Raw genomic sequence first — 25,919 nt, 5'->3', positions numbered from 1 at the left:
CCTGTCCTTGTGAAGGAGGTAAAGAAGCAGGGTGTGCCATCAGCATTTTGATTCAAGCCATTACAGGCTGGTTAAAACTCTCATTTTCAGTTGAACTGACAGAGATACAGGCAGGCCATAAGGATGGATCAGGAAAACAGACCTTGCCACCCCACAGCCAAGCACTCTAGGTTTCCTTGGACCCCATGAGTGCACAGGGCTTTCATCTCTTCACAGCAGTTCCAGACTAGAACATCTGAGTGCCTTTGGGCAGACAGACAAGACATGGTTCCTCTGTTCCCTCACTCAATTTAATTTTCCCTTTGTTCTTTTAGAATGTATTGCAGTCTGACACATTGTGTGTGCCTGTGTTTGTTGTTGTTGTTGTTCAGTCGCTCAGTCGTGTCCGACTCTTTACGATCCCATGGACTGCAGCACACCAGGCTTCCCTGTCCTTCACTGACTCCCAGACCTTGTTCAAACTCAGGTCTGTTAAGTTGGTGATGCCATCCAACCATCTCACCTTCTGTCATCCCCTTCTCTTCCTGCCTTCAATCTTTCCTAGCATCAGGGTCTTTTCCAATGAGTCAGCTCTTTGCATTGGGTGGCCAGAGTACTGGAGCTTCAGCATTAGTACACATGTGAAATTGCTGATTATATGATCCTGTCTCAGTAATCTGTAAACTCCATGAGGGCAGGACCCATCTGTTTTGTTCACAGCTATCTTCCCAGGGCGTGGAACAGAGCTCAAAACCTCAGCCCTCATTCATTAAATATTGATCAAAGTGAATGGGTGAATGAATAGATGGATGGATGGATGAATGGTAGGCTATAATGAGCAATGGTCTTGCTGCTCCTGCTGCTAAGTCACTTCAGTCGTGTCCGACTCTGTGCGATCCCATAGACGGCAGCCCACCAGGCTCCTCTATCCCTGGGATTCTCCAGGCAAGAACACTGGAGTGGGTTGCCATTTCCTTCTCCAATGCATGAAAGTGAAAAGTGAAAGTGAAGTTGCTCAGTCGTGTCTGACGCTTAGCGACCTCATGGACTGCAGCTCACCAGGCTCCTCCGTCCATGGGATTTCCCAGGCAAGAGTACTGGAGTGGGTTGCCATTGCCTTCTCCGGAGCAGTAGTCTTAACGTCTCTTAAAATCTGACTGAGAAAACCAGTTGCTTTCCTATAGCATAGATTGCCACTTCTAGCCTCTGGGGCATTTTCATGAGGAAACTCATTATATATCGCCTTTCCTTTCCTTTACTGTCATGATAAAAATGTAGCTGAACTATGAGTTGTGGGGGCATTTGTACAGGTGTTGCCATTTGCAGTTTAATAATTCCTGGAAATGTTGGAAACTCAGGGAAATTGTACTGAAGACCTTAGCCAGCTAAGAGCAGTCAAACTAAAAATTAAAGTACTAGTCAATGAAATTGGAGGAAAAAAGTCACGTTCAAAAAATCATCATTAGTAGCTGGATATAGATCTAATGAAGAGGTAACAAGTGGACCACAAAGGCCTAAAAGATGTTTTACAGAGTAAGGAGTGGACCCTGCTCAGTGTAAGAAATGGACACCCAGTGAAACGGGGAGAGACACCTCCTGAAACCATCTAGCAGAACCAAACTGAAATGGAATTTAGAATAAATATAATAAAATACCATCCACAAAACCCACTTAAGACAGAAGAAATTAGAACGTGTTTAATCTGAGATTAAAATGTAAATGGGAAAATATAAAGAGAAAACAGATTTCAGAAAGATTCAATAATTTAGAGACCTGATTAATATCTGAAAGTCATGCCGTTTTTCTCAACCCCGCCTCAGCTCCCCACCCCAACTGGGTGGACTGTGGGGCAGAGCCCAGACCCAGCCAGAGGAGGAGAGGGTAGTGACCAGACTCTGAAGTGAGGATGGGCTTGTTTGCCTGGCTGGATAGAAAGCAGTGGAGAGGAACAGACTCAGACCGTAGGGTCGTCCTTCAGTATCCCACAGAGGACTGGTTCCAGGAGCCCTGTAGATTCCAAAATCCATGGATTCTCAGGTCCCTTTTATAAAATGGCGTAGTGTTTACATATAACCTACAGATTTCCTCCCACATACTTGAAACCATCTCTCAATTACTAATAAAACCAAATACAATGCAAATGCTATGTAAGTAGTTGTAAATGCAATCAATGTAAATACTGTGTAAATAGTTGCCAGCCCATGGCAAATCAAGTTTTCCTGGAACTTTTTTTTTTTTTAATATTTGCCTTTCAGGGTTGGTGGAATTCACAGATGTGGAGCCAGGAGGCAGACTGTAACTGCCTGAGTTTGCGGAGCTGGAGGATGGGGACCAAATGTAGCCGTTACTGAACTGGTGGCTGATTTATATGTTTCAATGAAAAATCCTTTAAAAATCAGACCTATGAAGAAATAGATTTAATTCCCAAGAGCAGAGTTTACCCCTTAATATGCCAAAACCTCTTTCTAGTTATTTTTTCCTTTTGACACGGAAAACTTTTGGAAATTTGTATCATTCTTCTTTCCCACCTTCTCAAATACAGGACTAGAAGTTTAATTTATTTTAACCTTTCCAAGGGACTCTGGGTCATCATCACAAACATTAATTGTGACAGACTGCAGGATGGTGATATCCTTGCCCCCAAGCCTGTGGGATGTTGTATTCTGTGTCCCTGTACCAAACAGCTTCAAGCAGTTGCATTTTTTCTTTAATTGGAGGATAATTGCTTTACAATGTTGTGGTTGTTTCTGCTGTACAACGTGAACCAGCTGTGAAAGTGAAAGTCGCTCAGTCATGTCTGACTCTGCGACCCCCATGGACCATACAGTCCGTGCAGTGTTCCAGGCCAGGATGCTGGAGTGGGAAGCCTTTCCCTTCTCCAGGGCTCTTCCCAACCCAGGGATTGAACCCAGGTCTCCCGCATTGCAGGCGGATTCTTTACGAGCTGAGCCGGCAGAGAAGCCCAAGAAGCAGCTGTCTGTCTACACATTTGCCCTCCCTCTTGCGCCCCCTTCCACGCCACCCCGCCTCTCGGTCTTCTCTTCACAGCGCGCTGAGCAGAGCTCCGTGTGCCTTATGGCCGGCTGCCGCTGGCTGTCTCTTTTACACGCGGTGGTATTTGTCACTGCTGCTCTCAGTTCGTCCCGCCCTCTCCTTCCCCCACTGTGTCTGCATTTTCTTCATCTGCATCTCTGTTCCTGCCCTGCACACAGGTTCACCAGTACCATTTTTCTAGATTTCATATATATGTGCAGGCAGGTGCATTTTAAGTTCTGGTGGTTTTTGAGAGTTTCGCCTTCTTTTTCTTTTTTTTGTTGTTAGTGTTTCTACCTGTAGATTTTGTACCTTTCCCTTGTACTTTTCTGTTTCCAGACTATTGAGAACTTAGAAACTAGACCATTGATTTTAATTGTGTGTAGATTAAGATCAAGTCAGTGCTGAGGGAGGCTGCAATGATTTTTTCCCCAGTGGTCCTGGTCTCGTGTTTAGTATGAACTGCGTAACTCAGTTTCAACTGTCAGGAACATGTAGTTTCTGCTTCTCAACTGTGCTGTCACCAAATAACTGAGTCGCTGAGAAGTGCCCTGAAAATTATCTTAACAGAAAACTAGAATCGTTTATGAGTTAATTATGGTGGGATGAAGAGTAAAAAGGACTTCCTGGTGGCTCAGCAGTGGAGAATTTGCGTGCAGTGCAGGTTCGATCCCTGGGTCAGGAAGATCCCCTAGAGGAGGGCACAGCAACCCACTTCCCTGAAGAGTCCCATTTACAGAGGAGCCTGGCTGGCTACAGTCCATGCGGTTGCAAAAAAATCAGACATGACTGAGTGACTGAGCACGCAAGGGGAGGGGTTACTAAAAGGTGTGAGTGGATCTAGATCAAGGGCACCTAACACCTACCTCAGTACCCCTCCCTGCATCTCCGTCTGCCCAACTGATCTGTTCGCGGCCAGAACAATGGGCGCCTCTCCTTGAATCACTTTCAGCTCTGGCACAGGGCACTGCTGGGCTAGGATAGTTCCAGCCTGCTAAGGCTGTACACAGACTTTTGTAGTCACAGGATGTCTGGCTTTGAAGGACAGGCGGATACTGTTTTTTATGATAGCAATGAATTGGTTCTTTTAAATGCACAAGTTGTCTGGGGACATTCTGGTATCTGCATTTCAGCCCTTCTGGTTCAAAATGCAGCTTTGCAGGAGGACTGCCAGAGGTCACTGTTAAGAAAATCCTCTGACTATAGTCAGGACTCTCGGCCCCTAGAGTCTTATAATGATGGATCTGGTCTTGCAGTTGCATATCCCATCAAGCTGATTATTGCTGTTTTCTAGAAAAAGGTTAAGTTCTGTGGACAACAGAAGGAAATAAAAAGTCCTCCACTTTGAGTTTTTCAGTTTCTATTTCAGTCTCAGTCCTATGGCGCAATGCCACTGATACTTTAAAACAGGGGTCCCCAACCTCTGGGACCTAATCCCTGATCATCTGAGGTGGAGCTGATGTAATGGTAAGAGAAACAAAGTGCACAATAAATGTAATGCATTTAAATCATCCCAGAACCACCCCCACCCATCACCCCTTGGTCCGTGGAAAAATTGTCTTCCACCAAACCGGACCCTGATGCCAGAAAGGTTGGGGACCACTGCGTTAGAATAAAATCTCATGGAGATTCCTTGTCCTTCTGTGCTTTGGGCCTGGGAGTCCTCCTACTTCCACCAAGTTCTTGCACTTGGAGTAAGAGGTAACAGTAAAGGAATAACCAGGCCTTCATGTGTATCACTTGATCTTTGAATATGCTCTTTAGAATTAATAGCACCTTCTAATGATCGGCTAGCAGTGCCATTTAATAATGACTCTTCATTGCAAATACTTCACACTATTCCTTTAAAGACTCTGGCCCCTGATTCATCTCATAGAGTTCCCTCCTTGTGAATCACTTCAAGACATACAGAAACAAAGTATGGTGTCATTTGAGTTATTTAAGGAGATTTATTAAGTATTATCTGTGCAAAGAACTCTGTTAGATCTGGGAGGCTACAGTCCTGTTAGGAGTATATGGTTCAGTTACAGAGCCAACCCTCAGCAAAACCATGTGACCAACTGGTAATGCTTTCACTTGTCAACTATCTCTGGAGCCTTCCTTAAGTTATGTGGGAATGTCCAAGGGCCAGAGAGCGAGAGTTAAATGTTTAAACCTTGTTATACACACCACTGAGGACTGGCCTGGTGGAACAAGTTTTATGGAGATGCAAGTAGGTGTGGTTCTGAAAGGCCAGGAGGATGAGATGAGCAGGGAAGAGCAGAAAGCAGCAGCTGGAGGGAAAGCAGGAAGGCACAACCGAGAATGGGGTGCTCCTGGACCAGCCGGGGCATCCCCAGGCCTTGGGACAGCCAGAACCACGCTCTACCGTTGAGGCTTACTGATGAGAATTGAGAGCCGATGAAAATGTTGAGTGAAGTAAGTCAGAAAGGGGCAAACGAATGTCACACATTGATGCATATGTATGGAATCTAGGAGGATGGTACTGATGAGCCTGTTTGCAGGGCGGCAGTGGAGATGCAGACACAGAACAGATGTGTGGACACAGTGGGGGAAGGAGAGGGCAAGGCAAATTGAGAGAATAGCCTGGAAACATATACATTACCATAGGGGTCGCAAAGAGTCAGACACGACTGAGCGACTGAACTGAGCTGAAAATAGATAGCCAGTGGGAATTTGCTGTGTGACCACAGGGAGCTTGAACCTATGCTCTGTGACAACCTAGAGGAGTGGGAGCTGGGAAGGAGGTTCAGAGGGAGGGGACCTAGGTATAATTACGGCTGCTTCATGTCGCTATGTGGCAGAAACCAATACAATATTGCAAAGCAGTTATCCTCCAATAAAAATAAATAAATATTTTTAAAATGCGTTACAGTTAAGCTGAAGGAAGATGGGTTTGGTATGTGAAATGAGTGAAATTAACCTGCAGTGGGGCTGCTGTAATAATCTAGCTGTAGGTTTCCAAGGGTCTAGACTAGGATGGACCTAGTGAGAATGGAGAGAGAATGGAATAGTATACAACAGATTTATTTTTATAACTTGAGATGCCATATTCTTAAAGTTTAATGGAGGCTAAGATATGTGAAGATCTTCCAGATGTAAGGGAACCTCCAGCTGTATGGGGTATTACATGAATTATAGAGGAAGAGACATTAGAAAAGATGACAGAATCTGCATGACGTGAAAACATGTTGGTAATTCCATGAAATTAGTAAAGTTTTTGCCTGGCTTCCTGAATTTGGCTTGAGTTAAAAAGAAGATAGGGCTTCCCTTGTGGCTCAGCTGTTAAAGAATCCGCCTGCAATGTGGGAGACCTGGGTTCGATCCCTGGGTTGGGAAGATCCCCTGGAGAAGGGAAAGGCTACCCACTCCAGTATCCTGGCCTGGAGAATTCCATGGACTGCATAGTCCATGGGGTTGCAAAGAGTTGGACACAACTGAGTGACTTTCACAAAAAGAAGCTAAGAGAGGCCTTGAATTTATTTGTAGTGTTAAGCATGTTTCAGGTTTCATGGGGAAGTTTTTCCCTCCCTTATTATCAGTGACATCCACCATTCTCTTAAGAGCCAAACAGTGTCCAAACTGGAATCAGCTTTTCTTTCTTTACTCCCTTCCTTAACCTCTGTATCCAGTCACCCTAAACTATGAAGTCTTCCCTTTTAAATGTTTACTTTATCATCGTCCTGTCCTCAGCATTCCTAATGCCTTTCTCCTAAGCCCACCTACTCTTATATTTCTTTCCTTGAATATTGATAACTGACCATTTTATAGGTACTTGGGTGGAAGGGGCTATTATTAGTGTGTGTTAGAATTGAACTAAGGATAGTCTGAAGTAGCGTGCTAAAGTTGCTTTAGTAATGTCTGACTCTTTCTGACCCTATGAACCAAAGCCCACTGGGCCCCTCTGTCCATGGGATTTTCTAGGCAAGCATACTGGAGTGTGTTGCCATTTCCTACTCCAAGGATATCCTCCCAACCCGGGGATTGAACCTGTGTCTCTTGTGCCCTGCATTGGCAGGAGGATTCTTTACCATTAGTGCCACCTGGGAAGCCCCACTCAAAAGTGGAGAGGCATAAAATTTTCATTTGTGAATAGGTTTTTTTCTTAGACTAATTAAAACAGTGGTCCAGCTGTTGCATCCTGAAGGAGGCCACTCACTGGCGACTCTGATAATGGGCCTCTGTTCAAAATCTCAGCCAAGCAGGTAATCTGAATTTTAGAAGGGATGAGGAGGGACATCCCAACTTGAACCAAAGGATGGTGAGAGGGAGAAGCCACACCTTGGATGGCATAGAGGGGGTACTCCTGAACCTTTTTTCTTTCAAGAGGGACAACCCGTTTGGGAGCAAGAGCTAGCGGGGCTTCTGAAAATTGACTCTTGGAAACTTCCAGAAGGGATGACCTCAGCGTCTTTTCTGTTATTGGCATGAACCACAGAAGACAGCTCCTGGTCATTAGGAAAATCAGGTTAAGAAAATCACTTGTTTTCCACTGTGTGTTTTCTTAGACCATTTTTCTGAAACATAAAAAAGTTAAAAACATCCTAAATGTTTTAGGATTTATCAGCTGTATTATATCCTTGCTACATGATTTACCTAAGTATAGTAACCAGTAGTATTTTGATGTATTCAAATATGACATAATGCACATTTGTGTAATCAAAATAATTAAATTGTGACACTGTAAGGCCAGACTATAATATTGCATACAGCGTTCTTCATGTGACTCATATCTTTTTATTTATGGCTTAACACTGCCAATCTGAATATTGATTTATTTTCAGCTGGTCAGAATATCCATTCTGTTTTTCAGCTTCTCCAGTTGGCAACGGTTATATCAAGCCTCCAGTTCCACCTGTGTCTGGCACACAGAAGGAGAAAGGGCCCCCAACCATGTTACCCATCAGTGTGGACCCAGACAGCAAACCCGGGGAATACGTCCTCAAGAGTTTATTTGTCAATTTTACCACTCAGGCTGAGCGCAAGATTCGCATCATTATGGCAGAACCCCTGGTGAGTACACAGAGAAGACTTTTGTCTTTTTCAGTCCTTCTTGATGTCGAATATAGATTTTACAGCTCTAAGAAGGGATGAAGGATGGATGGCTTTTCCTCTAGTTTGTTTTTTGACATCGTGTGTGTGTATGTACTCAGTTATATTTGACTCTTTGCAGCCCCATGGACTGTAACCTGCCAGGTTCCTCTGTCCATGGGATTTTTCAGGCAAGAATGTTGGAGCGGGTTACCATTTCCTCTGCCAGGGGTTCTTCCTGACCCAGGGATCGAACCTGTGTCTCCTGTATCAGTAGGTGGATTCTTTAACCACTGCGCCACTTGGGAAGCCCTTTTTGATACCACAGGTAATTTTTCAGTCAGTTCAGTTCAGTTGGTCAGTCATGTCCGACTCTTTGTGACCCCATAGACTGCAGCACACCAGGCCTCTCTGTCCATCACCAACTCCTAGAGTTTACTCAAACTCAGGTCCGTTGTGTCAGTGATGCCATCCAACCATCTCATCCTCTGTCGTCCCCTTCTCCTCCGGCCTTCAATCTTACCCAGCATCAGGGTCTTTTCCAGTGAGTCAGTTCTTCCCATCAGGTGGCCAAAGTATTAGAGTTTCAGCTTCAGCATCAGTCCTTCCAAAGAATATTCAGGACTGATATCCTTTAGGATGGACTGGTTGGATCTCCTTGCAGTCCAAGGGACTCTCAAGAGTCTTCTCCAACACCACAGTTCAAAAGCATCAATTCTTCAGCACTCAGCTTTCTTTCTAGTCCAACTCTCACATCCATACATGACCACTGGAAAAACCATAGCTTTGACTAGATGGACCTTTGTTGGCACAGTGATGTCTCTGCTTTTTAATATGTTGTCTAGGTTGGTCATAATTTTTCTTCCAAGGAGCAACTGTCTTTTAACTTCATGGCTGCAGTCACTATCTGCAGTGACTTTGGAGCCCCCCAAAATAAAGTCTGTCAGTGTTTCCCCACCTATTTGCCAGATAGATGAGACCAGATGCCATGATCTCAGTTTTCTGAATATTGAGCTTTAAGTCAACTTTTTCACTCTCCTCTTTCACTTTCATCAAGAGGCTCTTAGTTTCTCTTTGCTTTCTGCCATAAGGGTGATATTATCTGCATATCTGAGGTTATTGATATTTCTCCTGGCAATCCTGATTCCAGCTTGTGCTTCATACAGCCCAGCATTTCTCATGATGTACTCTGCATATAAATTAAATAAGCAGGGTGACAATATACAGCCCTGATGTACTCCTTTCCCAATTTGGAACCAGTCTGTTGTTCCATGTCCAGTTTTAACTGTTGCTTCCTGGACTGCGTACAGACTTCTCAAGAGGCAGGCCAGGTGGTCTGGTATCCCCATTTCTTTAAGAATTTTCCAGAGTTTGTTGTGGTCCACACAGTCAAAGGCTTTGGCATAGTCAACAAAGCAGAAGTGGATGTTTTTCTGGAACCCTCTTGCTTTTTTGATAATCCAATAGATGCTGGCAATTTGATCTCTGGTTCCTCTGCCTTTTCTAAATCCAGCTTGAACATCTGGAAGTTCACGGTTCACGTACTTTTGAAGCCTGGCTTGCAGAATTTTAAGCATTACTTTCCTAGCCTGTGAGATCAGTGCAATTGTGCGGTAGTTTGAGCATTCTTTGGCATTGCCTTTCTTTGGGATTGGAATGAAATCTGACCTTTTCCAGTCCTGTGGCCACTGCTGAGTTTTCCAAATTTGCTGCCATATTGAGTGCAGCACTTTCATAGCATCATCTTTTAGGATTTGAAACAGCTCAACTGGAATTCCATCACCTCCACTAGCTTTGTTCGTAGTGATGGTTCCTAAGGCCCACTTGACTTTGCATTCCAGGATGTCTGGCTCTAGGTGGGTGATCACATCATTGTGATTATCTGGGTCGTGAAGATCATTTTTGTATAGTGTTTCTGTGTATTCTTACCACCTCTTCTTCTGCTTCTGTTAGGTCCATACCATTTCTGTCCTTTATCGTGTACATCTTTGCATGAAATGTTCCCTTGGTATCTCTCATTTTCTTGACGAGATCTCTGTGAAGTTGCTCAGTCATCTCCGACTCTTTGCGACCCCATGAACTGTAGCCTACCAGGCTCCTCCGTCCATGGGATTTTCCAGGTAAGAGTACTGGAGTGGGTTGCCATTTCCTTCTCCAGGGGAATTTCCTGACCCAGGGATCAAACTCAGGTCTCCCGCATTGTAGGCAGACGCTTTACCGTCTGAGCCACCAGGGAAGCCCAAAGAGATCTGTAGTCTTTCCCATTCTATTCTTTTCCTCTATTTCTTTGCATTGATCACTGAGGAAGGCTTTCTTATCTCTCCTTGCTATTCTTTGGAACTCTGCATTCAAATGGGTATCTTTCCTTTTCTCCTTTGCCTTTCACTTCTCTTCTATTCACAGCTATTTGTAAGGCCTCGTCAGACAACCATTTTGCCTTTTTGCATTTCTTTTCCTTGGGGGTGGTCTTGATCCCTGCCTGCTGTACAATGTCATAAACCTCCATCCATAGTTTTAAAAGATAATATTTATGTTTCCTGATTTAAGATAATTGAGGCTCAAGGACCTTAAAATAATTAGCAGATAGAATTCAGCAGCACAGTTCACCACTGGGTTTAGGACAGATAAGCTTAGTTTAACATTAAGAAGTATTAAAATTGTAGAAAAATTGTGTTCATAGTCTCTGCTGTGTCTGTGTGCTTTAGTCAAAATCTTTTGTCCTATCTTTAAAGTAAAAGACCAAAAAAAATCATCATTCTTCAAGGGGTTGGCAGAGCTCCTAGTCAGAACAAATAGACAGATGGTCTCCGTGACATATTTATTATCCAAGGAAGTTTTTTGAGTCATTCATAAGTACCATTCTGTTACCTGAAAATTGGAAGACAGGAAATTGTTGATTAAGTTGATTAATGCCCTTCAAGTCAGTAGTCAATACCTTCTTTGCAAATGATTCTGCTGCAAAATAAGGCTTGTGCTTCAGGCTTATGTTAATTACTTTAACAAGAGCTCTAAAGACGGAGTGCTAAATCTCAAAAGGATAGTGGAAAGGAAAAAAGTCCAGTTGGAAGATTCAGATTACTTGTCTCCTGACCTTGGTGGGCCACTTACAATAAGAGAAAGGAGAGGAATTCAGAGTGACGCAGCTTTCTGTGAAGCTGGGCTTTGTACGTCCGGTGAAGAGATTGGGACAGGAGAAGAGGTCTGAAGTTGGCTTGAAGGCATCATAGCTTAAAATAATTAAATGTAATATTGAGCCCATAGCCTGTGCCTGCTCAGCCACTTCAGTTATGTCCGACTCTTTGCAACCCCATGGACTGTAGGAGCCCATAGCCTAAGTCTCTTGAAAAATATGTAACTTATGATACTCAGCATCATCTTTTCAAAATGATCTTTATAAGCGGGTGTGGGTTCAATCCCTGCTCAGGAAACTTAGATCGTACATGCCATGTGAGGCAGCCAAAAAAACAAAAACTCTTACCAAAAATAATAATGATAATAATAACCTTTATAAGAATCACAATTTAACATTTGGAAATCAAAATTCAAGGATATTTAAATGCTTTGAATATTTGTAACCCAAAAGTTACAAACTTTGTTTTTAAACATTTTTATTAGATCAATGGATTCCAACTTCCTATTAAGGAAAATGTTTTCTTGGTTTTACAGTTTAAATCATTTATAATAAACCTTAGTACTCTAGCTTTTTCCCATTCACCCATGTGTTTGTGTTTCTAGTGCTTTTACTACTAATAATAGCTAATATTTCTGGAGTGTTTAACTATGTGCCAAGCACTGTTGTTAACGTATTATATATCCTTTAATCTTCTCAGTGACCTTAGGTAGAGAGTATTTATGTACCTGTTTTTAGATGGGGAAAGCTGGCACAGAGAGGCAAAAGTGATCATCCAAGGTCACACAGTGTCTATTTGAATTCAAGCTGGGTCTCTTCAGAGCCCACCTCAGAACCATTCTACACCCTGCCAGTCTTTGCGTGGGCATCTTCATAGGAAGATACCTTCTATGGTATCTTTACTGACGAGACTTAAGTAAAGTGTTGCTTAAAGCAACAGAGGGCTTTCCTATAAACAGGGTCCAAAGGATCACGTACCTTCATTCCCATTGATCAAAACAGTGCTGATCCCTGGAAGCCTCTGAGCTCCTCGGGAGGTGTAGGGGGAGTCAGGCCACCTCCCCAAGATGGGTGGGGAGTTTAAGAAGGAGAGAGTGGAAAAGCACGAGGAAGAATCCTTTTTCTCATTGACAGTGGAAACGTGCCAAAACACATCAGGGCTCTCTGAAATTGTGTATCGTGGTAGATTTTTTCCAAGAAACTAGTAAGTTACACCTTCCCAAGTGGCATTAGTGGTAAAGAACCTGCCTGCCAATGCAGGAGACATAAGACACCTGGGCTCAATCCCTGGTTTGGAAAGATCCCATGGAGTAGGAAATGGCAACCCACTCCAGTATTCTTGCTTGGAGAATCCCATAGCCAGAGGAGGCTGGCGGGTACAGTCCATGGGGTTGCAAAGAGCCAAACATGACTGAAACGACTTAGCGTGAGGCACAAGGAACTTGTACTGTAGTTGAATAGAGGTACTTAGAAGGCTGGATTGTGAACATCCCTGATTCTAAAATAATAGTTTAGGTACTGTTGTTTAAGGATTCAGGAAGTAAATTAGATTGGGTTTAACTTTTTCATCTTTAGTTTACTTCGTTTGGAATGTGTTTGCATAACATTTTTCTTCTTGGAGTAAACATTATGTCTGAGAAACTGACATGTTCCACAGCGTTCTTTTAATTAGAGGTAGACATTTCTGTTCCTTTCTCTGAGACAATTTAAAGGGCCCCAAACAAGAAAAATGAAAAAAAGTGTAAGCTGTCTTCATCAGCAAATCTTCATTGTGTGCCCAGGGTTAGAGAGTTTACTAGATGCTGATGGCCAAGTAGATGGACATTGTGTTTTTAGCTAAAGAAATGTATTCAATCAATTTTCAGTATTGTTGCTTTTTATAAAATGAGACTAATCCTCTTGTATTTTTTGGCAGAGGTGTAAGCTTCTGTGCCATTTCCTTCTCTTGTCTGTTGGAAAGTGCTTAGTAATTTTTGCCCTTGAATTTGTTTACTTATTGGACAATAAATGTGAGTAGATGCTGTGGCTTGTTACCTGAGTCTAATTTAAATGTGTTTGGCATTTTGTTCTAGAGCCCTAGCAAGAAGAGGTATTATTTTTGATATATGTGTAATATGTTTTAAGTCAATTTTGAATAAATGTCCCCTAGTATTTCTCTTACAGAAGTTGACTTTATTTAGAAAGATGTTGAATCCTTTAAAGTTTGGATTCATGTAGATTTGTATCATATCACAAAGTTGTATTGTCTTATCTCTAATATAATTAAAACTTGTATGGGAGTAGCAAAGGTAATTTTTAAAATTTTGGAAGTATTGATTTATTGTTTATGGGGCTACTCAGGAATCTGTATTTCTCAGTTTTCTTTTTAAAAGACTGAAACCTTCAGAATTCCACATCAGTTAGGCTGCACGAGATCAGTTATATACAATGTTAAATTAAAGTTGTACTTATGAATTACTGACGTCCAGATAGCTAACTTAAATAGGGCGGGGGGGAAAGGACAGGAAACAAAGATGTTCCACCAAGATAAAATATTAGATTTTTTTTTTTCTTGTTAAAGATGTTTCACCAGTTTAGCAATATTGTTCATACCTAAAAGATGCTCAGGTCATAGTCATTAATATTTATGGATAAGTCAATAATTTTACTCAATTTCTGTTGCTTTATGAGGTCATTTGATAGCATTTGCTCCTGGCTGGTCTTACTATTATTTCACTTTTCCCAAGCAGTGTTTTAAACAAGGTCAATTGGGTCATCTGTAACTTTTTTATATTTTTATCTCAAAACAGAGGAAGTACAAAAAGCAGTGTAACAGCTGCTGTCCCTCTTGTCTCCTGCTCCTTTCCTCTGGTTTCAAATTTATTTTCCCCAAAGTGTATCTTTTTATAGTTCTTTAAGTTATAATCAGTGGCGGGTAAATCACTTGGTTTAGTTTATCTCAGATGCTCGATTTTCCCCTGAATTAGCAGTGATATTTCAGCTGAGAGTAGAATTCTAGTTTCACATTTATCCTCCTTCTAGATTTTTGCCAATAAGTTTCACCATGTTGCCTCTAGCACTGCTGTTGAACAGTCTGGTTGATTTGCTATTTGTTTGTGGATTATTTACTTTTTTCTCTGTCTGCTTTTATGTTTGTTTGTTTGTTTTTTTGCTTTGTCTGTAGCTTTCTGCAGTTTCCCCACACTCTGTGTTGAGATGTGGATTTATTTCTATTTTCCTGTTTGAGACTCTTATGCTTCTTAAATTGAAGGTTCATGTTTTTCATCAGTTTTAGAAAATTCTTAGCCATTAATTATTTGAAGGTTACCACTTCTCCACTTTTCCTCTTTTTTTCTGGCATTCATATTAGATACACATTGCTCTATTACCTGTCTTTTTACCCTTCTTTAATTATTTCTACTCCTCTATCTTACTGCTGTATTCTGAGTCAATTCCTCAGGTCTAATCTTCAATTTATTAATCTTCTCTTGGGCTATGGGACATCCCTGGTGGCTCAGTGGTGAAGAATCCACCTTTCAATGCAGGAGACACAGGTTCAATCCCTGGGTCGAGAAGATACTCTGGAGAAGGAAATAGTACTCCACTCCAATATTGCTGCATGAGAAATTTCATGGACAGACGAGCCTGATGGGCTATAGTCCATAGGGTCACCAAAGAGTCAGACATGACTTAGCAGCTAAACCATGACAACTCTTGGGCAATGTCTAATCTGTTGTATAATGTGTCCAATGACAGTTATAATTTTGGTGATATAATGTTTCATTTCTAAAAGTATATTTTAAAATCTATTTAGGTGAGGATTTTTTTAATTTGAGGGGTTCCTTATTTTTAGAACTTCTGTTGTGTGTCTTCCATCACCTTAAACATACATTTTTGTGTCCTCTCTTAGGTTAAGCCCCAGAATCTTCACTCTCTTGGGCCAAATATTGTATTAATTTCTTGGTTTGGGAATTTCTGTACCTGGAAGGTGATACAAATATAAGCTCCAAACTCTTATAAGACTTAAGACTGTGGTTTAAAATTCTTGGGGAGGATTTTGTTGTTTTTACCTAGGACTGAGGCAGGGGCCAATGGAATATCTTTTCATCTTCCGGTGCCAGTACATAGCTTTGTCCCTAGCCCACTGTTTCGTTGTTTAGGACCACACTTTATGTGGGCATCTTATCTCCAGTGCCCCACCTCTCAAGGTTCACAGCTTTGTTTCCTGTCCCCAAATGGACAACAACAAAAGCCTCCGGCATAATGAGACCAACAGTCCTTCCCCTATGCATCCACTGTGTCACCTCCCATCTTTCTGCTTTTCATTTCCCTTTTCCTTTCTTGTGAACTCATTTCTTCACTTTAAAAAGTCCTATATTCCACTCACTATTTTCAAGTGTTTATAGCCTGTGAACTTTTGTATTATCTTGGTCTATTATCCTGCCAGAGCCCTCTACAGAATTCTTGGTTTGCCTTTCATGCAGATAAGGACAGGGTAGGTCTTTGCATTGTGAGGTTCCTATACAAGCAAACATTCCCATGGCAAGATGGGGTGCCCCAAGATGAATAAAAGGAAGAGTGAGGGGATTGTCTAGTCAAAGCTATGCTTTTTCCAGTAGTCATGTATGGATGTGAGAGTTGGACTATACAGAAAGCTGAGAGCCAAAGAACTGAAGCTCTTGAACTGTGGTGTTGGAGAAGACCCTTGAGAGTCCCTTGGACTGCAAGGAGATCCAACCAGTCCATCCTAAAGGAAATCAGTCCTGAATATTCATTGGAAGGACTGATGCTAAAGCTGAAACCCCAATCCTTTGGCCACCTAATGTGAAGAACTGACTCATTGGAAAAGACCCTGATGCTGGGAAAGATTGAAGGCAGGAGGAGATGGAGACGGCAGAGGATGAGATGGTTGGATGGCATCACCAACTCAATGGACATGAGTTTGAGTAAACTCCGGGAGTTGGTGTTGGACAGGGAGGCCTGGCGTGCTGTAGTCCATGGGGTCGCAAAGAGTTGGACAGGACTAAGCGACTGAACTGATGACTTGTATAGGTGGAGTCAAAGGAGAGCAGGTTTTCAGGTGAGGATGAAGGGAGACCAGAGGACAGATGCTAAAAGTCAGTGACACCTTCAGGAGTAAGTGGTCTAGTGTGGCTGGGGGATAGAAAGGATGTGCTTGCCTGTCACCGTGCGTGTAGACCACTGGCCCCTCTTCCTGGAATGCCCTCAGCTCTTCATCCTGCCTTCATCTTTCACGGCCCATCTCAAATACCTCATCATCTGGAAAGGTTATCTGATTTCTTCCCTGACTCCACACAATTGTACAGATGTGGATATACATACCTGTAAATCTCTATCTGAACCACTGTATCATTATCTCAAGCAAACTGGCTTCGTTAAATAAGAGTATTAGAATAGACTAGAATAGAAAATTTCAGAACATCATAGCTTTTAAGGGTACATGTTGTTTTAGGAAACTTTCAGTTGTGTGTATATCTACCAGACCTTGGTATAAAATGTATATTTTTTTGGTAAGTAGGGGTGAAGGATACAGAAATTCTTTTTTAAGTTGAAGAATTTAGGAATTCACTGGAGGACCAACAGTTAGGAGGGTCCAGGTTCAATCCCTGGTTAGGGAACTAAGATCTCACAAGCCATAGAGAGTGGCCAGAAAAAAGAAAGGAAAAAAGATGCACTTTACTATCCTTTAAGTTCCTTACAGGCATTACTGTGTCTTATCTACACATGCACACATACAAATACACATATATCCCCATGTCTAGAAAGTCTCCTTTACACACAGTAGACAGTAAGTGTTTTTTTTAATGAATAAGTATATGGATAAAAGGAATAGATAGATGAATGGGTGAAAAAATATTAATATGGTAGCTCAAAAAGAATGTAGGATTCTATGTGTTTCTCAAGGTCATCTTGCCAACCTCTGAACTGATAATAATGGATTTTGTTCTGTCCTTTTTACCCCTCAGCAGATGAAAACCCTACAGTCTGCTGAGTAGACGTTAATTCTTAGGCTTCTGCCTTGGGCCATCTAAGGACACCTCATTATTCACTTATACGGTCGCTGCTCCCACTTCACCCAGGCAGTGTGTGGAGAGGAGCATCAGGTTGACTCTTAGCGGTCAGACTAAGCCTCAGAGTATACACTCTCATTATCTGCGTCTCTCCATTTATATAGCATCTGTCACAAGGAGTCACAGGCAATTACCTTCTCAATAAACTCTTTTCCAAAAAATCAAGACTCTCCAGCCTTTCAAAATTCATTAGCTCCCATAATCTCGACTTTGGAGATTTAATGGGCCAGAAGAGAGAAAGCCGAAAACAAAGCAGCTTTTCATCCAGGCTGATCTGAATTCAAATTCTGATTCCACCTCTTTAGTGTTGGAAGGCCAGTCAGTCCCTCTCCTTTTTTCCTCATTTGGAAGAGCCTAGCTCGTGGGTGGATGAGAGAAGTCAGGGTAATAGGGGGAGCTCTGACATAATTCTTAGCACCTGCCAGAGGCTCCGTTGTCACCATCACCATGTTCTCATGGTCACCTAGAAACCGGTATCAACTGAGTAAATCCCCTGGTGTGTTTCTCTGGCGGTCATCCTGGTGCTTCCTCTCTGTGTTGTTCAGAAGGAGTGGAGGCTTGAGCAGAGTGGTTGGCTGCCTGCTGTTGCCATGCCCTGTTATTGTCAGATGGTTGTTCTGAACTCCACCTTGGCGATGAGAAAGGCACAGCCAGAGCTGGTTTGGGCAGAACTAGTGTGGATTCTTTAGGGACTTAAGCTCTGAGAGGTGACAGAGGCAAGCAAACAAAAGTTTATATGACAAGGCAACACCCCTGCTCTCTCACCTTAGAGCCAGCAAAACATCAGTACTTGAGGTTTATGTGGGTATAACTTGTGACGACTTAGGAAATGAAACCAGGGATTTGAAGTGGGTCTACGTAGAACGGTTTTCCAAGGCTTTCCAAGAGGAAATTTCACAGCGTCTTGAGAGTAGGGATCTGGGAGACAAGTAGGAACACCGTAGTGTTGGGAAGCCAATGGCCCAAAAAGTAAAAGGCTGGATTACTCAACTAAGGAAAACACGTTCGGAAAATTTCAAGAACTTTCCTTTCTCTCATTCATATATTTAAATTTGTTGAAAACCTCAGAAGGAAAAATAATCTAATTTTATTAGTCATCTAATCAAACTGATTTTTCCTGTTTTATTGAGATAAAATTGATATGTAACATTGTATTATTTTCAGATGTACAGCATACCAATGTCATATATATCTTATAAAATGATCACCATGGTAAGTTTAGTCAACATCCATCACCTTACATGGTTACAGTTTGTGTGTGTGTGTGTGTGTGTGATGAGAAGTTTTCAATGTAATCCTATTTTAAAGGAACTTTTTGAATTCATTTTATTTATCTTCGGCAGTGGTGGGTCTTTGTTGCTGCATGGGCTTTCTTTAGCTGGAAAGAGCAGGGACTACTCTCTAGGCTCGCTGGGGTGGCTTCTCTTGTTGCAGAGCACAGGCCCTGGGCTTCAGGAGTTGTGGCTCCCGGGCTCTAGAGCGCAGGCTCAGTGGTGTGGTGCATAGGCTTAGTTGCCCCAAGGCGTGTGTGACCTTCGCGGACCAGAGATAGAACCCATGTTTCCTGCATTGCCAGTCAGATCCTTTACTACTGAGTCACCAGGGAAGCCTGGGAACTCTTGATATTTACTCTCTTCACAACTTTCGAACATGCAACTCGGTATTGTCAGCTATCACCCTGCTGTACACTACGTCCTCAGAACTTACGTATATAATGACCAGAAGTGTGTGCCTTCAAGAATCTTCAGCCACACTTCTCAGACTGCCTGTTCTGTCCACCCTCCTCCCTATAATTTGGCCAATACACCGGAAACTTGGTTTTTCGTCAGAGCTCTGCTACCAGCCTGTGCTTCCAACAAAGTCACTTAACTGTGATTCATCATGGTTTTTTCTTTTATGAAATGTTCACAGTCAAGCCCAGTTTTACCTCTGGTGTACATAACAAATGTAAGCATTAACTCTCCACATCTCTGAGTGAATAAGTCACATCCCAGTGCATCCACTCAGGTTAAAGCCACCATTGTCTTGGCCGGGAGCTGCAGTGAAGCTAAACCAGGTACTGAGCAGAGTTTTCATCCAGATCTACTGTCTATCAGCATAAAATGCCAACAGGAAGAAGAAGAAACTCTGACTCACCTAAGACTTAGAAAGCAAGTGATTTATTCTCTAATTGAAACCTGGAAAGAGGAAAAGATCTGCATCACCTCAGAGAACACACCCCTTTCATCTTGTCCTTCATTAGAGCCTAGAACTGAGCAGAGCTCGCCTTCCTGTAACAGTCTGATATTTAAAAACACTTTTCGGATGAAAGCCCATGTGACATTGGGAAGGTTTTATTTTTGGAATTGCTCAAGTCTTGATAGCCTCTTCTCACAAAACAGTTAATGGAGGAAATAGTGTCCCTGTATTGAGCTTGGAGCTTAGGTGAGGGGTGACAGACAGTCATAGAGATGCTAACTGAGGGATGCAGGGAGGGAGTCTTAATAATCACATGACGGACTCTACCTTGTTAGTTTCACTGGTGGCTCAGATGGTAAAGAATCTGCCTGCAATGCAGGAGACCTGGATTCAATCCCTGGGTCAAGAAGATCCCCTGGAGGAGGGCATGGCAACCCACCAGTGTTCTTGCCTAGGCAATCCCTATGGACAGGGGAGCCTGGCGGGCTAGAGTCCATGGGGTTCCAAAGAATTGGACATGACTGAGCAACTAAGCACAGCTGGTTTGCTAACATAAGAGACAAGTCAGGGAATTTCTGTTGTTCAGTTGCTTGCTGCTGCTGCTAAGTCACTTCAGTCATGTCCAACTCTGTGCGACCCCACAGATGGCAGCCCACCAGGCTCCCCCATCCCTGGGATTCTCCAGGCAAGAACACTGGAGTGGGTTGCCATTTCCTTCTCCAATGAATGAAAGTGAAAAGTGAAGGTGAAGTCGCTCAGTTGTGTCCAACTCTTTGCAACCCCATGGACTGCAGCACACCAGGCTTCCCTGTCCCTCACTATCTCCCAGAGTTTGTTCAAACTCATGTCCATTGAGCCGTTGATGCCATCCAACCATCTCACCCTCTGTTGCTGCCTTCTCCTGCCCTCAGTGTTCCCAGCATCACTCTGCCAATGAGTTGGCTTTTCGCATCAGGTGGCCAAAGTTTTGGAGCTTCAGCGTCACTCCTTCCAGTGAATATTCAGAGTTGATTTCCTTTAGGATTGACTGGTTTGATCTCCTCACTGTCCAAGGGACTCTCAAGAGTCTTCTGCAGCACCACAGTTCGAAAGCATCAATTCTCTGGCACTTAGCCTTCTTTATGGTCCAACTCTCACATCCATACAGACTACCGTACATGATTTCTATTTTAATATAAGACTAAAAATAAACTAAGGGGCTTCCCTGGTGGCTCAGTGGTAAAAAAAAAAAAAAAATGCACCTGCCAATGCAGGAGACATGGGTTTGATCCTTGGTGGGGAAAGTTCCCCTGGAGAAGGAAGTGGCAACCCACTCCAGCATTCTTACCTGGGAAATCCCATGGACAGAGGAGCCTGGTAGGCGACCGTCTGTGGAGTCACAAAGAGTTGGACACAACTTAGCAACTAAACAACAAAAAATAAACTAGAAGTAACACAGAAGAGCGTTTTGGTGTGCAAGTGTTTAAAGAATCCAGGGTGCCACTCTTGATTGTGAATGTGTCATGCCTCGAGATCACGCCTATAGGGACAGCAGTCATGGTGAGCTGGCACAGATGTGGAAAGGCTGAGCAATTTGCTATCGACTGTGTCACCACATGTGAATGTGGTTCTAGATTCAGGCAGCCCTGCCTGCAGACACATGTTTGTTCCTTGGCCCTGCGTCTCGGGCTTTCAGCTCCTGCTCTACCTGATGTCACAGACTGGCAACAGCACAGCTCTCCAGTTAACCCCAAACTGAGCACTGTGCTCTGTTAAACCCCACACTGTGCTGTAACACTGACACAGGTGACCTACCACCAACAAGCCGAGGACGGAGAGGGTTCTAGTAGTTTTGATGAGTCTGATTGTGGCTGTGAGGAAGCATAGCCTTTTGTAAGTGAAATGCACACTCACCCAACCTCCTCTTAGGATTTTAGACCAGATCTGATAAGAGCCAAGAGACTGAGGTTGTTCTATAGTCTATTTGTAGTTGTGAAAGAGCTCTTTTTTCATTTGTTCTGGTGCCTCTGGCCTGTATATGGATTGAACATTCTGCTGTAGTCCTGTGTTTCACCTCTTCAGATACCTCAGTTGTCTGCTGATGTCTAGATATCAGAAGATATCAGATCCTTTCATCAGGAACTTTTATTTTTAATATTTAAGGAATCTGTGAATTAGGAAATCCTGCTGGACTAATTGAAGGACAGAATTACTGCCTGTAATTAAACTGGGATCTTTATATGGTGGGTTTTCATGAAAACTATTATAATTAGTCATGCTTATAGCCTGATGAAGTGGAGTGTTAGTCGCTCAGTCGTGTCCAACTCTTTCAACCCCCAGGCAGTAATCCACCAGGCTCCTCCACCCATGGAATTCTCCAGGCAAGAATACTGGAGTCTGTTGCCATGCCCTTCTCCAGGGGATCTTCCCAACCCAGAGATCGAACCTGGGTCTCGTGCATTGGAGGCAGATTCTTTACCAACTGAGCCACTAGGGAGGCCTGATAGCTAGTCACTAACCTCAGTGTTGACATTTCAAGATAATATTTCATCATGATCAGAATTTGCAGATTGGTGGGGTGTTTTTTTTTTCACTGTTGTATATGCCAGTCTGACAACCAGTTGTTACACATATGTCATCTAAGGATGTGCAAATAGCAGAAAGAGCACCTTTCGTATCTCTCTGCACTGTGGATTCAAGTTAGCTTTCCAGAAGGACAACCAGCTAGTGTTTTTAGCCAAACGTCTCTTAGTAGAGACTCTTTTGCTTCAACAAACCTAATAAGGGAAATGTGAAAAGAATAAAAATAATTTCTAGATTTACTTTCCTACTGAGTATAGAGATAGAATTAAAGTAATGCTGTCCTTAAAGAAGACTGAGAAACAATTCAGGTCAGATAAGAAATATTTATATTATACTTGACAAAGTCCTGGATTATTTTCCAAGTTATAAATATATAACTTTTAAAATAGCTTTTTCTTAGCAAAGCAGCTCAACCTGGCATCCCTTACTTAATCTAGTAAGACTTTCACCAGGAATCTGAAAACTCACCCTAAGCCAGAAGCAAAATACTATTAGTAGCTGAAACCAGACATAATTGTTGAAAGGTTGCATTGGGCTGCTAAATGACGTGATCTTTCCGATGAGCTCACAAACTCACTTTTTTTGTGTGTACTGTTCAACTTGAAGTTTGTTTGCCTTGTTAGGAGTATTCTTGGATTCATACAGATGAAAAGTTGTTCTTTTGTGACTGTTAGATGGGCTTTTTCGGCCATGAAATGAAATTTAATATACCATGAGAGTAAAAGTTCGATTGAACCTTACAGCCAATAAACCATATGGAAAGTATCATGAAGGCTTTTTTTTTTTTAAAGCACCACAGGGCTTTTTATTTCAACTTAACCGTATCCAGTTCAATTCATTCATGAGTGAGGCTATAATTTTTATGGCCAGTGACTGTGAGAAGATGATCAGAGTTTCTTCTTTTTGAGAATACAAAACCAGGGGAATGTTGTTCCTCAAGTCATCTCCAGTCTAGCTTTTTTCATGATATGCTTAGCTTTACTACTTATAGAGATATCGTTTTTAACACAAAAGATCATTTGAAAATACATCATTTTTAAAGTGACAGAGAATACCAATAAAAGTAAGTTCATTCAGTTCAGTTCGGTTGTGACATAATAATTAACACTGAAGGCCCATTCTTAAAATCACTGTGATCTAATACTGCGATGGTTCTACACAGCATTTTGCATTTTGACTTTCCTGAAAGTCAGTGATACAGTTTTAGGCAGCAGCAGTCTTTAGCACCATAGTAATTTTAACTGGCTAAAATTCTAAAAGTCATGCATTAACAAGAAGACATATTTTATTAGGTATTTTTGATTGCCTTTTACAGGTATATCTAATATTTCCAACTTCAGTGTTTCTTAAAAGTCAGCATTCCATTTGATGGTATTTTCAAATTTTAGGAATTTCTATTCAATTCATAGGTTGTAGTTATAGAAGTTTGTGGAAGGTTAGGTAATATATCTTTAAATAGTTTTTTGTTTGACCTAACATGTAAGTATTGCTTTTTTAAAATTGAGGTATGTTCACATACCCTCAGAGCTTCCCTAGTAGCTCAGTTGGTAAAGATTTCGCCTGCAATGCAGGAGACCCTGGTTCAATTCATGGGTCGGGAATATCCACTGGAGAAGGGATAGGCTACCCACTCCAGGATTCTTGGGCTTCTCTGGTGGCTCAGCTGGTAAAGAATCCACCTGCAATGTAGGAGACCTGGGTTCCATCCCTGGGTTGGGAAGATCCCCTGGAGAAAAAAATGGCCACTCACTTTAGTATTCTGGCCTGGAGAATTCCATGGAGTGTATAGTCCATGAGGTCATGAGGTGACAGAGTCGGACACGACTGAGTGACTTTCATTTCACATACCGTGAGGGCTTCTCCCTGGTGGCTCAGCTGGTGAAGAATCCACCTGCAATGCGGGAGACCTGGGTTCAATCCCTGGGTTGGGAAGATTCCTTGGAGAAGGGAACGGCTACCCACTCCAGTATTCTTGCCTGGAGAATTCCATGGATAGAGGAGCCTGGTGGGCTACAGTCCATGGGGTCACAAAGAGTCAGACACGACTGAGCGACTTCCCTGTTCACTTTCATATATCATGAAGTTCGTCATTTTGTGCAATTCAGTGAGTGTTCACAAAGCTGTACAGTATCCGGGGCTAATTCCAGAACGCTGCCGGTTAACGGCACTTTAAAAGATAGAGTAAGTAGATTTTCATCTACTTTCTTTTCAGATCGTTACCTTCTGGAGTTTTTATTTTACCAGAAAACCATGCCTTTTTTTTCTTGGTTAATGGAACTGGGTCATTTCAGTTTTAGCTGGGAAGTTTTGATTGGCTGCATAAATCTGGGTATGTAATGAACATATGTAATGATGATCATGAGAATACTGCATATGAAGTTGCCTGTTTGGTCTCATGAGTAAAACCAAAATTCAAGATATTTAATGGACCGTGGAACCTTCAGAGGAAGGAAAATGCTTACCCATGAGTCAAACCAAATTCTGATTCACAAGTGGCCGAGTGGCAGCATTCCCTGCACTCTTCGTGCTATTTTTTATCAGAATTGTTTCTTATCAGGTGGTTTTTAACAGAATTGCTTCCCCTCCTCCCTTTGGTCTCCAAGAAAATAAAATGCCTTTCAGGCAGATGAGGGATTCTTCTCATTCACTCAGTGAAGAGGTTTACTTTAAATCAATCTCATTAAAGTACAATTTATATACAATAAGATACAGAGGATTAAAATCTATGATTTGATGAATTTTGACAAATTCGCACACCCATGTCAGCATCGCCACCATCCAGATACAGAATGTTTCCATAGTCCTTAGGAGTTCACTGAGGCCCTGTGCAGGCCCATACCACCACCTGGGGCCTCGAGCAACTATTGATCTATGTGGAGGTTAATTCCCAGTTTCTAGACATTTATATAAATGGAAGCCACATAGGGTGTACTCTTTTGTCTATTTTTCACTGAGCATAGTACATTTGAGGCAGTATCCATTTATTATTTATCAGTAACTCATTCATCTTTATTGTTGAGTAGAATTCCATTTAATGTATATACTGTAAAGAGTCAGACACAGTTGAGCGAATGAACCACACCAGCAACCACAATGTGCTTATTAATACTTAGTTACCTTTAAATGGTCTTTGGGTCAAAACAGAGTGTTTGAGTACAGTTTTGACAAACGCAAGTCTTTTTTTTTTTCTTATTATTTTTAAGATTCTTTCCCATTATAGCTTATTATAAGATACTGAATGTAGTTCCATGTGCTATATAGTAGATCCTTGTATTTTTATCTGTATTATTTAATACATATAGTAATGTGTATCTCCAATCCCAAGCTTTTATTGTCCCCTCCTCCCTTCTTCTTTTGGTAACCATACGTTTGTTTTCTGTGTTTTTGAGTAACCAGCACAAGTCTTGATTTTCACAGGTTATGCTAACAATTATACTAATGTACATTATATAAGGTGTTGTGATAGTAGCTTACAGATAGACACAGTGCTTTTTAACTTTCAAGTGCAAGTGATTGTACTTGAGGCTATGCATTATACAAAGAAGAATAAGGCAGGTTTTTATTTGGGGCTTTGCTGTCATGTTTCAGATGCAGCGGTTTTAACCATAACCCTGGCACATGGGCAGTAATAATAATAGTTCATCCTTCTGTATAGTACCTACTGAGTGCAGGCTCTGTTCTTAATACTTCAATCATATCAGCTCACCTAATTTTCACATCCGCATCATGGGATCGGTAGGTACTCTCATGCCCCACTTCACATACAAGGAAGCAACTTGTCGAAAGTCACACAGTACGTGATGGGGCTGGGACTCAGCACAGACCATCCATCTCCTGGAGTCTTGCTGTTAACCACTACTCATGGCCTCTGTGGTTTTTTGGTCAGAGAAGCCGAACTTGGGAGATTTAGTAAGATGTACCAAAGGTGGTGTAGC

The 25,919-nt window shown here is 42.1% G+C and overlaps 1 protein-coding gene across 1 annotated transcript in view; it reads left to right on the top strand.

Moving 5' to 3' along the window:
- Nucleotides 1–25,919, top strand: part of FRY (FRY microtubule binding protein) — a 328,020-nt gene that overhangs the window by 120,742 nt on the left and 181,359 nt on the right. Inside the window, exon 3 of the mRNA XM_052649908.1 lies at nt 7,826–8,025. Within this exon, the coding sequence (XP_052505868.1) occupies nt 7,826–8,025 (200 nt within the window). The remainder of the gene's footprint in view (nt 1–7,825; nt 8,026–25,919) is intronic.

The sequence above is a fragment of the Budorcas taxicolor genome, chromosome 12 (assembly GCF_023091745.1).
Source record: "Budorcas taxicolor isolate Tak-1 chromosome 12, Takin1.1, whole genome shotgun sequence".
Lineage (NCBI taxonomy): Eukaryota > Metazoa > Chordata > Mammalia > Artiodactyla > Bovidae > Budorcas > Budorcas taxicolor.
Note: the sequence above shows the minus strand (reverse complement) of the source record. Positions and strands in the feature narration are given on the sequence as shown.